Raw genomic sequence first — 15,087 nt, forward strand, 5'->3', positions numbered from 1 at the left:
GGTGGTGGCTGAGTTGAGTAATTTATTGTGGGAGGTTAATACTGGAAGTTAAATTATGAATTAATCCATAGTATCCATGCAGATAAAAAATATTAGCATCATTCAATAATATTATTCTATGATAAAAGGTTCTTGCAGAAAATGATCAGTTGAGAAAAGAAGCTGATGACCTTGGACCACGAGCAGAGCTTGATTATTGGAAAAAGAGATTGTCAAAATTCAACTACCTTACAGACCAACTGAAGAGCCCAGATGTGAAGGCAGTGCTTGGAGTACTCACTGCTGCTAAATCCAAGCTGCTGAAGGTTACTATTTTGACTTATGATGGATGCAAAGACTAGAAATGCTCTGTATACTGTAGTTCATTTTGGCAACGTGTGTAACATTGCTGTTGGGGAAAATATTGAAGCATCTTTGCCTTTACTTTCTTTGTCTCTTCCTATTTCTCATCTTGAGTAGATAAAATTTAAATCTAACATAATTTATTGGAGAAGACTGAGAATCCCTTTTGTCTAAAGGCTGATAATGTTCTGCATCCACATGGTTCAACAGAAATAAATACTTATATATCTTTGAAAAGTTGATTATTAAATCGGACATTGATTTAATGAATTGGATATTTGATGAAAAGAAAAACCCCACCACTTTCTCATGCTTTTACAGTGCCTCTCTAAACTGCTTGTGGGGTCATAACTTCTCACATTGACACAATGAAGTTAAAACCACAAATAGAAAAATAAGTGAATAAGACATAAGACAAATGTTCATCAGTCCATCAAGCAAAAATAGTTAACAGGTGATGTCTGTGTATTTTAGAGCAGCTTGTCTTGACACTGCTACTGATGTAATCTGTTGAGCTGAGTGGTCTAAACTATGTTCAAAGTCAAGTAATTGAAGCAAAAAAATGACTTGTTCCTCATTTTGGGCAAACAAGCAACTCTCAAGTAATAGATCTGTACTTTCAAATGTGGTTAAAGACTAATAACAAAGCAGCTTGGGTTTATTTTTCTTTCCCAACTTTTTATTCTTAGAACTGGCAAGCGTTGGATATTCGCATCACAGTTGCAGCAAATGAAGCTAAAGATAATGTGAAATACCTCTATTCTCTGGAAAAATATTATGACCCATTATACAATAGTGATCCTGTAAGCAGAACTTTTTAATTCTTAACATAAATCTCTTGAGGCCACTAAAATTAATGTATTTTGCAGGGTCAGTTTGGAAATTACATACATAGCATTTGTGGTATGCATCTCCAGATTGACTTTTTTTCAGTTATGTTAAAAGTAGCCTGGTGGGATTACAAAATAAAGTACTTGTTATTTTGTTGCTGTGGTATCTATGCAGCTTTTGGTCTGATGATGGGACTGGATTCTGTGCTATGGGAGGAAGTGAAATTTTTGAGATTAAAAAGAAATAAAAAATGGTGTGTGTGTGTAAGTGAACCTAGTGCTATGCTAAGGACAAAGGCTGGGCTTTTGTCTTTGTGTTGGTGGCCAGGTCATGCTTAGCCAAACATCTATAACGCAATTTTCAGCTACTTGGGTTAGGAAAACAAATACAGTTATGCAAATGTTCAGGTGTAAATATAAAAGACCTTCTTGTAACATAGTAACAGGACATTACAAGCATAACAAGTAGTAAACAAAACTAGCCAACCTAAAGGACAAGATAGGAGGAAGGATTCTTACTGTCCATTGTAGGCTAAAGAAGGTGGCAAATTATTGCTTTTATTAAAACGTGTTTTTCAACTGAATGTATGCATCTTTATAGTCAGAGATGCATGAAGAGTATCTATGAAGATTCAAAGCTTTGATCATCCAAGATACCTTTCTTTCTCTCTCCATACTTTTCCCAAAGTGAAATTGCTTCCAAACAGTGCTCTGGGCAACCATGCTGCAGCTCTGTTTGTTTCCACTTACTACATACACGCTATTAGAACAGTGTGTTCTTTCAGTGTTTTCCAGTATGATGTTTGAGTCTCTCTGGTGAAAGGTTGGGTATGATACCCATAGAAACCACAGTTGAAGTTAAATATGCTTGCTACTGGCACTGTGCAGGGTCTGTTCAACTTGATCTGCTTTGTGCTTCCCCATACTGACTCTTACCAAGGAGGAAGTAGCGCCATCTTCAGAGAAGTTTAGTTTTGAGGAGAGTATGGGGGGAAGCCATTGAGGTATGGAGAGTGTACCTTTTCCTTACTGATATTTATCAGTAAAATATTGAGAAGCAGTTTGTCAGTAGAGTAAAACTGACATTTCTTGGAAATTCAGAAGCGAGGAGGACCTGTCTCAAAAATCTTTGTCTGGCCTATTCATGGGCTGAAGACAGGATTGCTGGGGTCTTGAAATGATGCTTCTCTTCAAAGTATTTAGCAAAAGGCATTTTTTTGGTACACAGGAGTTACTGAAAACCATATAGCGCACTGGAGAATTTAAAATGGTGTGGTGGGTCAACCTTGGCTGTGGGTTAAGCACTCTCTCCCACTCCTCAACAGGATGAGGGGAGAACATAGCATGAAAAAGCTCATGGATTTTTTCAAAGACATAGGGTTCACTTACCTATTATAACCATGGATGAAACAAACTTGACTTGAGACAAAGTAACTCAAGTTATTGACAGTTAAAATGGATTTAGGTAGTGAGAAACAAAGACAAAAATTAAACCCACATCTCCCCACCACTTCCCCCCCTCAACTCCTGTCTTCTTTTCTTCTTCCTCAGAGCATCACAAAGGGATGGGGACTGGGGGGGCTGCAGTCAGCCTGTATGGCTCCTCATCCTACACTTTTCCCTGCTGTGGTCTGGGGGCCCTCAGGGCTCACAGGGCTGTTTCTCACCTGGATCCCCTCAGCCCTGGCTGCTGGGTAGCGGTCTCCCCTTACCCAGGATTTCTCTGAAGTGCCTGCCCATGGCTGAGGGGTTCAGCTCTGTCCTGCGGTGGGGTTGTTAGAGCCGGCTGGGACCAGCCTCCCCTCACAAGGGCTGCCTCTCTCTCCAGCACCCGCAGACCTGCACCCCAAAAATGGCCTAGAAGATCACCTCCCCCCCAGACACTTCATCTACTATATTAATTTTTTTATTACCTAAATGCCACTACTACAGGAAAGTTGGCTGTAGTTCCTTTTTTCAAATGAGTGCTATGAGGCTTAATGTAATTTTTTTGTGAATCTATTTATATACAAGCTTACATCAGGTTTAGTGAAAGAGTGTACAGACATGCAATTTTCGGTGAAAGTAAGTGGTACGTTTGGTCTTTATCAAATTTCACTTGATATCAGAACATTTCCAACCAAGACTAGTGAAAATTTTTACCTAAAATTGAACTGGAGAACTTGGAGGGTGAAGTAGAAGAGGCCCAGGGAAAGAGAGGCAAAAATGTTAAGGAGACCATGTTCGTAATATTCCTGTGTTCTCTAATTAGATGTTGAGCTAATGCATGGCAACAGAAGTACTCAGTACAGAAGTACTACAGTTCAGACTCTGTATTTCTTTCCAGGTGTCCATGGTGGATGCTATTCCAGGACTCATAAATGCAGTAAAAATGATTCAGAGTATCTCTGAATATTACAACACATCTGAAAAGATATCCTCGCTGTTTGTGAAGGTTGGTGCTTCAGCATGAAAGGAAACTTTCAGGGATTTTTCTGTGTGTTGTTGCTTGAGTATGAGAGAGAATACATACAGGAAGTAAGTAATTGAAGAGGCAGCTTTTTGGTCAATTTAATGCTGCTTTTTGAACATTTAAAGAAGCAGAAATAGTGATAAAACTAGTTCAAAGTTACAATTTATATTATTGTCTGTAATTTGGAGTGGTAAGAATTTTTTCAGGCTTCTTGAAGATCCAGGGCTGTTCTCAACCCTGACATGAATTGATTGAGGAGCTTTCTGTTACAATGAGTTTTACCTGTGGTGAACTGTTTTTTGTAGCCCTTAAATCTCCTTATGTTTGCATGAAGAAGGAAATGCAGTTGAAAGGACAACCTATTCTTCAATGATCATAGTCTCTTTGCTTTCAGAAGTGTTTCTTTTCAGTCTTATGACCTTGTAGTTCTCAGTGTCATTTCAGGGTTGGTTCAAAGTGTTTAGGTTTAAGGTGAGCATAGTTAATCAACAACATTTTAATGGCATAATGGTCTGGGGGCTTGGTATTACAAGGGGAACAGCCTATGTGGCTGGTGTTTGGTACTGCTATCTTGCAGGCTTTAAGCCAGTGGAGTCAAAGGTAGGGGATGAGACTGAAAGAAGGGCAAGTTCTGCTTTATTTTGAAATGTTTTTTTCACAAGATGAAAATTGTTTTCAGGTGACCAATCAGATGATTGCAGCATGTAAATCTTACATTACAAACAACAATACGGCCACCATCTGGAATCAACCCCAGGAGAGTGTTATGGAAAAGTTACAAGCAGCCATTAAACTTAAACAGGTAGGTGGGAGAGCACATGGAAAACAATATAAGGTGATTTAGCAGCATGTGGTTAGGAAAACTTTATTTTATACAAGGAAGCAATGTTATAATGTTTGAAAAAGGAGCAACTGAAAATACCCTTAGGAACTGAGGCATTTATGTTATGGCTAACAGGGAATTTAGACCAGTGTCTGTTTACCTTCCAGAAATAGGATTTCAATGGTTAGCCTAACTTAACTATGCTGCTTATATGAGAATTACTTGAATTGTCATGCCTGAGTTTCTTTAGAAAGTTTCTTACATGATGAAGATGGATATGTGATAGAAATGAAAACAGAGTGAGTTACTGAGCTGAAAGTACTTCAGAGATATGTGGATAAGTTATACCTTTAGAAAGGGCAATTCAGTGAACTGAGAATTCAGCTGTTGCAGGTTGCATCCAGTCAGAATATCTTCTGTTTCAATTTATGCCCATTGCCTCTTGCCCTCTGTTACTTTGAAGAACCGAGTTCTGCCTTTTTTGATAACTTCCCTGTAGATTTCAGAAGGTTCTTGTTAGATTTTCTCTATTATTACTTTTTGATTCTTTAATAATATGTGACTGGAAGATTAGAATTTTATCCTGGTGCTTTCTGAAGAAGCAAATTTTGCATGCTTCTAGTACAAATTAGTGCAAATTTATATGATGTCTTAGCATCAGCAGTGAGTAGTAAATTTGTGTATTTCTATAAACATATAGTAAATGATTCAGTTGCTGCATTAAAATATGGTGAAGGATTAGTTTATTTCAGTCTGGTGAGTTCCAAAAGCTTTCAGAAAATCAATAGATTAAAACTTAAAATTTGAATCACTTAACAAATTTAGGAAATTCTGGGCCCTTTTTATTAGTATTTCCAAGTGGGGTTATTCATATGTATACTTGATAAAGAAATAATGAACATTGTAATTTAAGGATTATTTTCTTGAAAGAAACCATTTCAAGCAAATCTGTTGACTATGAAAACTGTGTGTAGGAAGAATTTAATTTTAACATATTTGAGGCGGGGTTTGTGACCAGCTAAGAATGCAGAATGAAAACTGGAAGCTGCTGACTTTAGAAGGGGTTTTGTTCTGGAAAGTGATTTTGGAAAATTTGAAATACTATTTCTCAATAAAACTGCTCAGCACACAATCATTATTTTCTGTCTCTGGAAACTGAAATCTGGGTTGTCACCTTGGATATTCAGTAAACATATCAAGCCCTGCTGTAAAATAGAGGAAACTGAATTTCACGCTAGCTAAGGATGGAATGTACAAATACATAAACGTGCAGTTCATTGATTTGATAAAATGTATGATCCTGTAATGGTATTGTTGGGTTAGTTTTCAGACAAATCCTGCTACTGAGTTTATAGTTCTCATGGCTATTTATTGATGAAAATTCTACTTGTTATCAAGATAGGAAAATATCTGTCTGCATAAAGTGTTCTACCTAAAGATAGTGCCCTTTATTATATGCTTAACTTCTTTTTTTCTGTTTTGTTGGTTTTTTTTTAATTAATTCTTTGTTTTCAGGAGTATCAGAATTGTTTTCACAAGGTAAAAGAGAAATTGGAACAAAATCAAGCTGAAAGACAGTTTGCTTTTAGTGAAGTGTATATCTTTGGAAAATTTGAATCCTTTCATCGACGTCTAGTAAAGATAATAGATATTTTCAATACTGTGAAAACCTACTCAGTTCTACAGGAGTCTAAGATAGAGGGATTGGAAGGAATGATCACAAAATATGAGGTACACAGTAAATTTTGGATATCCTGTCCATCTGACTTGAACTTTAAACAGCAAATAATTATGAAAATTAGAAATGTGTTTGCCAAGAGGAAAACTAACTCCAAGTTGTGCTAAAATTACCAATTAGTGTTTAGTGACATAACTGAGTGAATGCTGGGGAAGCGAGCAGACAAAGTGAAGAGCGGCAGGTGGGCATGTGAAGGAGGTATGTGTTTACTTTTACTTGTTTCTTTGAGCAATTGGAGCAGTGGTTTTATGTTAGGACCAGGAGAAAAACTGAGAAGTGCAACATTTCTGTCTTTATGAACATTTTGCTGGCTATGAAAGTGTACTGTGGCCAAAATTGCAGTATGGGGCGCAATAAGTCCCAGTTCAATTTCTGTGCTGCATAAATGCAAACAAATATAATTTTGTTTTCTTGAAAAAAGTAATTTGAAAAACCTATACCAATTAAATACAAACCCTAAAAAACTTGGACACTCAGATTGACTTTTTTTCATTAAGCAAATATGTCCCTGCCCGTGGCAGGGGAGTTGGAACTGGACGATCTTCAAGGTCCCTTCTAATCCAAAGCATTTTATGTTTCTATGAAATAGCAAGCTGAATTCCAACAAAACAGATTATTAAATTTACTTAAAATCTGTACTCTAAATCCAGAGTACAATCATCACTTTTGTGTTTTATGAGGTCAGAAAGAAGTATTTCACAGATGGCTATATTTAAGGTGGGAGAAGAAGAGAAATGACTTAGCTGGTTTGCTCTGGACAGCTCTTAAAGTTTAGGCTTTTTCTTCATTAACAGCAAAATCATTTTGCTTTTTAGTATCACCGTTCAGGGTTCTTTCCTGATCCTTTTATTAGTAGGAGTAAGACTTGAACAACAAGGATCTCTTCTAAGTATATGAATATGCTAAATCATGTTATTTTCCTTCCTTCTTTCCAGGATTAACTTTCTTTTCTAGAAAGAATTTACTAAGCCTGAGTTAACTTACCTTATGTCTTTCTTAGTGCGGTATCATAATTATGGTAATTATATACTGTAATATAATATATACTTATAATGTTACATGCATAAAACATAAAAATATTGTAATTACCATAATTATGAAAATTATATGTTAGAATAGAAAATAATTTTGTAAATATAAAAATAAATCAGAAGTATTTAATGTGTGGAGTTTGTAGACTGCTTTTAAAGATCACATGTGATACAGTGGCAGTTCAGGCAGCTGAGGCATTCTAATTTGCTTTACCTTGTCCATTGTCTTTTTGTTATGACCACAAGTAAGTCACTTTGTTTTAGTTTAGTAACTGTAGGGTCAAATATGAGCTTTCCTGTTGCAGTCTGCGGTTTTGATTGCTTGACTGCATCCTTCAGAGTAGTCAGTTTTCTTCCTTGTTCTCTTCTGTAGTCTTCTGAGAAGAAACCTAGGCACAAGTGGAAGGCTAGCTTAGTCCAAGAGTATTCCACATGGGCAGGACAGGTGTGTGCTGCTGTAAATTTTACTCTGTTCACTGAGACCTCCACTCTAAAGCTGTGCCAGGAAGCACAGCTTTTCTTCACAATTCAGGTAGCTGAGAATTTTCAAGTTGTGCTATGAAAATACTTTTTTGGTAGGCTGCAGCACAGACATTTATTTGGGGCATTCGTATTTGAAAAGCTGCTTGTGACCATTCGTCCAGGCTGTGATGCAGTCTACAAAATGTATGCAGATATACTGCATTATCCATTGCAGCACTCAAGTCCTAAAGTAAGGGCTTTTGTGTGAGACCTAGTTCATAGAGTCGTAGAATAGTTAGGGTTAGAAAGGACCTTAAAAATCATCTAGTTCCAATTCCCTGCCATGGGCAGGGACACCTTCCACTAGATCAGGTTGCTCTGTGCCCTGTCCAGCTTGGCCTTGACCACTACCTCTCTGGGCAACCTGTTCCAGTGTCTCACCATTCTCACAGGAAAGAATTTCTTCCTTATATAAAACTTAAATCACCCCTGTTTCAGTTTGAGCCCATTTCGCCTTGTTCAATCACTACAGTCCCTGATGAATAGCTCCTCTTTGGCATCCTTGGACTCTCCCTTCAGATATTGCAAGGCTGCTACAAGATCAATTTCATTTGGTGGGTGGGAGTGGGTAGGTGAGAGGAAATTATACATGCCTTGGTAGAAAATACTACATGGAAGGTTCTGGATAGTATGCATAAATGGCAGAAAGTGATTGTACTTTTTTAATAGTGATAAAATTGAAGTACTGAAGTATTTGATGTGGACCATAGCTACAGTTATGTGACTTATTACATGACTTGAAAAATGTTTACAATAGGAAGTTATTATGTTGCAGGTGTTTATGCTTTGCCACTTAGTTGTTATTTGGGATTTGCTTGTTTTTAGAGGAAAAAATGGAAATATTATTTACAGTAAATAAAGATGAAGTTCCATTGGCTTACAATAAAACGTTGTAAGTCTGAGGTGCTGAAAATATACTGAGCTTTGTAGGTGTACTGTGGTAAACTACTAGGATGTTGAACAGCGGCTCAGCTCAAGGGTGATGCTGATTCATTTCATTTGAGTGGAAAGCAGCTATGTAAGAGAATCCTGAAATAATAGGTTCTGGGCTGGTACATGATGCTTCTTACTGTGTCTTTCAAACTGTCTGTTTTTCTATGGAATCAGCTAATTTAAAGAGATGGAAAATGCTAATGTGAAAATATTTTTCTGTGTTGAACTACATAAGAGAATATTTAATGGATAACAAATGTCTTTGAGGAAAAGCAAGAATCTGAACTTTCTGTCAGTTCTAATTGACTTAAAACAGAAGTAAATAATATAAATGAAATTCATATGACCATTACAACAACTTGAAAATGTCATGTAAGCAATTTGCATATATTGCTCAGTAAATAAATGGGAACTAATGGCAAAGGTAAAATGAGAATGTGCACAGCCCATTGTACTAAATATTTTGGTGTGGTGAGTCTGTGGTAAGCCAATTTTTTTTGTGATTTCCTTTTTCTGTGACACTGTTTAGAGCATTGTGGACATCATGAAGAAAAGGCATTACAATTTCTTGGATCAGCGGAACGTTCATTTTGACCAAGACTATGAAGAATTTTGCAAAGAGATAAATGACCTTCATGTAGGTTTTATGATTCAAATAATTTACTGAGGCATCCTTATGAAAACAAAAATTTTTATTACTGTACTTTATTTGGAAGTTTGCTAGCAAGTTTAACACAAAAATGGATGATTTTCTTGCGTGACTGGGAGCATAGCACAAATAAGTCAAATGATTAACTTTCTCATAGTTCTGAAGTCACAAGTTTGTGGAAGGAAAGGGTATCTGTAGAAGATGGTGAAACATCTGAGGGTACAAAAGCTTTTGTTGGTTGCACAGCCTCAGAGGGAATGTAGAAAGACAATCCCTTGAAAGTTGACTGTATTTTGTTTAATTCTTGAGAGGAAGAAGAAGGAGAAATTGATACTTACTGGGGTTAGCTTCATACAAATAATGATCCAATAGAGCGCATGATAAAATGTAAGACGGTATCTGGCATGTTTGAGGTGTGTACCCTATGTTGTTCTCTGCTGTAGAATTATTTTCTCTCTTTTAGGATCAATTAAGGGTTTTCATGGACATCACCTTTGAAAATATTCTGAACACTAAAAGAGCACTGAGTATGCTGAAGAAATTTGAAAGGTAGTATGTCCTATCTAGATTGCTGGAATTCTGCCTGGCAATGGAAATAATACTTTAAAGATTATGGGAAATGGGGGGAACTGAGCAGAAGGCACCTCCTTTAAATGCAAACAAAAACCAGCTTAACTTTCTCTCACTTGTCCAGCTCTGTTAAAAGATATCTTTTTAGCAGTGTGGATAAATAAACCCCACATCTTTTTTTGTATCAGAAAATGCAAAGCATAAGTGGAATTCATATTTGATCTTTCAAAAATATAGCATAAGTGCAGGAATACTTTATGGCTGCTAGAATAACTACTTTATGTTTGTCCTTTAACAATAACATTAATTTGTTACCGCAATGCAGTTAACAGAGAATAAATGCTTGTATTAGGAAACAGTGAAATTTTTCTTGATAAATTCACATTGTTGCAATGCAGCCTCAGTCTTTATTACATCAGTCTTCTTATAATACTCTGCTTAATGGAGTAGACTGCTAGTGGTGGATTGGTTACAGTTTGCTGGACATAATTTTAGCTCAGTGTTTGAAAACAGTGACAAAACAGAAAATGTGTGGGCTTACTTGGAAACTTTTATCATTTGGTCTAAATCTCGGTTGCTTAGAATCAGGTTGTGACAGCATTTTTTTTCAAATTTTAACAAAAATTCAGCTGTTAAAGCAGTTATTTTCGGTAGAATGCAAGGGAATCTGGAACAACTGTGTTTTCCAACAATGCATCAGGAGAATTTCAGAAGTATTGAAGGAATTTTTTAAGTGATTATTATTTTTCTAAGCAGATTACAAATCCCAGCTCTTGGCATTGATGAAAAGTATCGGAAAATACTCCAAAACTATGGCCATGACATAGAAACAGTCTGTAAGATATACACTAAGCAGAAGCATGACCCTCCGCTGGCTCGTAATCTGCCTCCAATAGCTGGTAAGATCTTGTGGGCACGCCACCTATTCCATAGGATCCAGGAACCCATGGAGTCTTTCCAGCAGCACCCAGCTGTTTTGCAAACACCAGATGGGAAGCGCATAATCCGCAACTACAACAAAGTAGCAAAAGTTCTTATGAAGTTTGAGGTGATCTACCACAGGGGATGGCTTCAGCAGGTAAACCAGCTGGTTTTGATCATGATATCTTAAAGAGAATGTGGTGGATTTTGTTGATCGTAGACTACTAACATCTAGCTTTACAGTCCAGATTGGATTCCTGTTGTTTCAGGCCTCAATGAAACACTCAGAGCAATGTGAAGGAATTTCTGGTTAATAACAGTTGTCAGGTACACTGAACTATAGACTCAGGATACCTCCTAAGTGAAGGATGAAATGAGAAAAGGTATTTTATAATAAACAGTGTCTGTACTGCCTGTAGCTGAATTTAGGAGGAGCTGATACTTCATTATAACTAAAAGGTTATAATGAAAAATATTTATTATGGAAAAGTATAATGAAGATTCACTGGTAGCTACATCTGTGTCCTTTGGTTAAATGATGTAGTGATCAGGTTATCTGACATGCTCCTTGATGGAGCAGCCACATTCTCCTTTCGCCTTTCACAATATAACTGTAGCATCCAAGTCATCTCCCCTGACTGGTGCCTTCCCTTGTGAGGTCCTAGTGATCTGTGGTCTGATTCTGATCACGTTAAAAGTACATCTGTTTTCTCCTACAGCAGGGTCAAATTGCATTGGCAGCCATATAAATTTGCTTAGCCTGCTCCAACCTTATATTTATTAGGCGAGAACAAAGAGAGGTAGATTTGAACACAATTTCAAGTTTTAATACGAATACACCTGCCTTGAAAATACAGAATAAGTAGATCCGTTTTAAAATCAGTGCACTTGTCTAACAGATGTGGCAAGACCCCATGACTACTGTCCAGTAGTCCCCTATTCTTGAGGCAAGAACAGAGGAATGTGGACATGAGCACCAAAGAACACAAGGTGGAGCTCCTGCTCTACTAGTGAACAAAAGGAAAACTGGGTGTCTGGGAGGCCACGTACAGTGGGGATTGCAAAAGAAGCATAGTCCTGTAGCTCCTACTACTTTTTTATTCTTCTGTGAAATGGAAATACTTAAGCTTAGTGGCACTTTCTGATATTTCCAAACATTTTTCACTCCTTTTGCCTGTTTGTCACTGGGTGGTTATCACCTTGTTCATGTTTGTTTTGTTTTGTTTTGTTTTGTTTTTTTTAAGCATATGATTTAAAACTATTATTTTTTTTGTGCTGCAACAAATGATGTTCAACTTGGATATATTAAAATAATAAAATACTGGGAATTGTGAAAGTTTTTATAATTTTGTGGTGGCGTAAGATTTGTGCTTTCAATGTACCCCCTAGTTCTGTTACTGTTTTCTATTACCTCAATAATGAAAATTCCATTTAAAAAAAACATAAATGAGAGGAAGAGATAGATAATGGGAATAGCAACGAGTGCAGTAAGATTTTCTGGGGAACTGTGCAAAAATACATTCAGCTCTTAGTTATGGCGGCTGTGCTGAGTGACTTTGATGCTAGTGGACAGAGCATGACAACTTCACAGACAGAATTTGATCGGATGATTTCTTGAAAATGCTGTGTAAAGTGCAATGATAATACAAGATACAGCTGAAGCAAGCAGTAGAGTCAACTATATTTTAGACATTGAAAGAGGGTGCAAATTTTCAGTCTGTTACATATACAAGAAAATGTACACTGAAAGAAATCAATGTGATATGAAACTACTGCTTAAAAACAAGCTCCATCTCAGTGTAATGTGATACATGAAGTTTGAGAACTAAATAAAGAACAATAAAATTATGTCAGCAAAATGACAACTAGTAAATAAGAATAGCAAACTGTTTCATGTAGAAAGGATTTTCCTACCTAAGGCATGACTTCTTCCTGGTATAGCCCAAATTTTCCATGTGTGGGGGTTTAATGAATATTGTCCCTTCTAACCACATGGAGAACAAATGATATCCTAATATTCAAATAGGGCAGTTAAACCAATAGTGTGATTAGGCTTTCCTTTTAAGAATTAAACCCAGAATCCATAATAAACATTATTTTTTGTCTTTTAAAAAAAATTGCCTAGAGGTTGAATATAATTGGTAGTTCCATTAAGATTGGTTTGTGGCATATCTGAGGTTGTGTTTATATTCAAAAGATATCTAAAGAAGTTATCCAAGAAAAATTGAGTTCATCGAAGAGGTTGTGTGCAGCCTTATAGCAGGATGTAGAATAGGTTTTAATGAAATAAGAGTTCAGATTTCAAAGGATTGAACTAAAAAAGTCTATGCCTCTGCTTTTGATGTTGGACTGTGGAATGCAGTTTATGATATACAAGAACCAACAGAAGAATGTCTGTGGGAGAGAGGACAGTTAACTTGATTGTTAAGCACTTGAGTACATACAGATTTTGTTAATAAAGTTTTGTTCTTGGTTCATACACTATCAATCTTTATTGTCAGCAATATCTGATTTTAGTATCTGCCAAAGTGATATTTATGTCCAAAACAAAGTATTTCGTTGTATTGGCTTGCCTGATCAGGAATGATGGCTTTGTTTCCTGCAGATTGAATTAACCAAAAGAGGACTTGAGGCATCTCTCTTGGTAAAAGCACCAGAAACAGGAGAATTATTCGTGAATTTTGACCCTGAAATATCAACTTTAATCAGAGAAACAGATTGCATGGCTCACATGCACCTTGAAATCCCACCTTTTGCAAGTGTTATTCAGCAGAAGAAAGACTGGTATAAGAAGATTGTCAACAATTTGCATGTGGGTTTATTTTAGTTATTTTATATATGTGTAATGTACATTAAGATGTCTGGGTTCTAAACATATGGAAGAGAAAATATGAAGTTCAACTATTATGCATTAAGAAAATATTGGAAAATCTGGGTTTTATCTCTATGTCTTCTTGAGGCACTTTTAAAAAGAATTTCTGGACTTCGTATTTTCTGTGAAGTCATTTCAAAGATGCATGGGTTTAGGGAATTTCTACAGAATTTGGGAAAGAGATGAGGCTGGGAAGGAAAGGAGGCTTACAAGGTGCCTCTCTCTGTTGTCTGCTTTCTAAACAATAAGCAATCTATCTCTTATCCAATACTGGAGTCAACATTGTTTACACTTTGTTTTGAGAGTGGGAGGAGCAGGTGGTATGCCTTTAAAAAGTGTAAAGCATCCAGCAAGTAGCAGCATAGTTGCTGCACCAGTGTTTTACACAGATATCTGTGGAATAGTTTAAAAATAGAAGCTCAGACTTCCCTTTTTCTCATCTTTCAAATCCTGTGGGTCATTTTGTCTGCCTATGAACAGACAAGGTTCTTGATGACTGAAGCTGAGGATTCAAAGATAGGTGTTTAGAAAACTATATCTTCAAAGGACTACTTGATTCTTAAATGAGAAAAAAAATTCATATTAAGTCAAAGCTCTTGCAAGGATTGTGTTATGCAAAATGTGAAACTAGATCAGCAGGTTAAAGATGCATTGGAAACCATCACACAGACACTAGCTTACTCCACACAGTGGGATGGGAGAGGGAATCTGGAGGTTAAAAGAGAAAATATGTGGGTTGAGATAAAGACAATTTAATAGGGAAAACAAAACCAGCATGCATAAACAAAGCAGAATAAGGAATTAATTTAATAATTCCTATCAGTAAATCCAGAGGAATTTTCTTAATTTATCATAAATATGTGCATGTGTGTCCTGGTTTAAGCCCAGTTTAATAACTGTTACTTTTGAACCCCAGGCAATGTAGAGATGTACAAATCATTATATATTGTCTAGCACTTTAATTTTCTGTTAATTTCAGATGATGCTGGCAGAATATAGAAGAATTAAACTGAAAATACAACACCCTATTGAGCAACTGGTGGCTCCTCGGTTAGCAAATGTAGATGATGCTATCCAGCCAGGTCTAATGCTACTGACATGGACATCCTTGAATATTGAGAAGTATATTGATTCAGTTTTTTACAAGTTAAGTAAGTCATTTGCTTCTTTTCATTAGCTTCAGCTTGTTTGTTTCCATATAAATGCAAGCTATATTATTAAACTTACTGTCCTTTATATGGTTTAATTTAATTGGCTTATGTATGAAAGACATCAGAATTTCCATCTATCGTTTATGAAACCTTTGTTTTTTAAAACACCTTCTTTGTTTCACATAATTGTCAAACTTTTACTAATACGGAAGGGATGGCAGTTAAGATTAGACCAAACATAAAGTGCTGGGCA

At 36.4% G+C, this 15,087-nt stretch overlaps 1 protein-coding gene across 1 annotated transcript in view; it reads left to right on the plus strand.

The window, feature by feature from the left end:
• Positions 1-15,087, plus strand: part of DNAH5 (dynein axonemal heavy chain 5) — a 122,096-nt gene that overhangs the window by 10,390 nt on the left and 96,619 nt on the right. Inside the window, exons 7-16 of the mRNA XM_062610808.1 lie at positions 129-305; positions 1,032-1,145; positions 3,499-3,606; positions 4,304-4,426; positions 5,963-6,178; positions 9,201-9,308; positions 9,784-9,869; positions 10,647-10,968; positions 13,417-13,623; positions 14,663-14,834. Coding sequence (XP_062466792.1) covers positions 129-305; positions 1,032-1,145; positions 3,499-3,606; positions 4,304-4,426; positions 5,963-6,178; positions 9,201-9,308; positions 9,784-9,869; positions 10,647-10,968; positions 13,417-13,623; positions 14,663-14,834 — 1,633 coding nt within the window. The remainder of the gene's footprint in view (positions 1-128; positions 306-1,031; positions 1,146-3,498; positions 3,607-4,303; positions 4,427-5,962; positions 6,179-9,200; positions 9,309-9,783; positions 9,870-10,646; positions 10,969-13,416; positions 13,624-14,662; positions 14,835-15,087) is intronic.

This window comes from Pezoporus occidentalis, unplaced genomic scaffold, assembly GCF_034315485.1.
Source record: "Pezoporus occidentalis ecotype Australia unplaced genomic scaffold, CSIRO_AGI_Poc_V1 ctg15, whole genome shotgun sequence".
Classification (NCBI taxonomy): domain Eukaryota; kingdom Metazoa; phylum Chordata; class Aves; order Psittaciformes; family Psittacidae; genus Pezoporus; species Pezoporus occidentalis.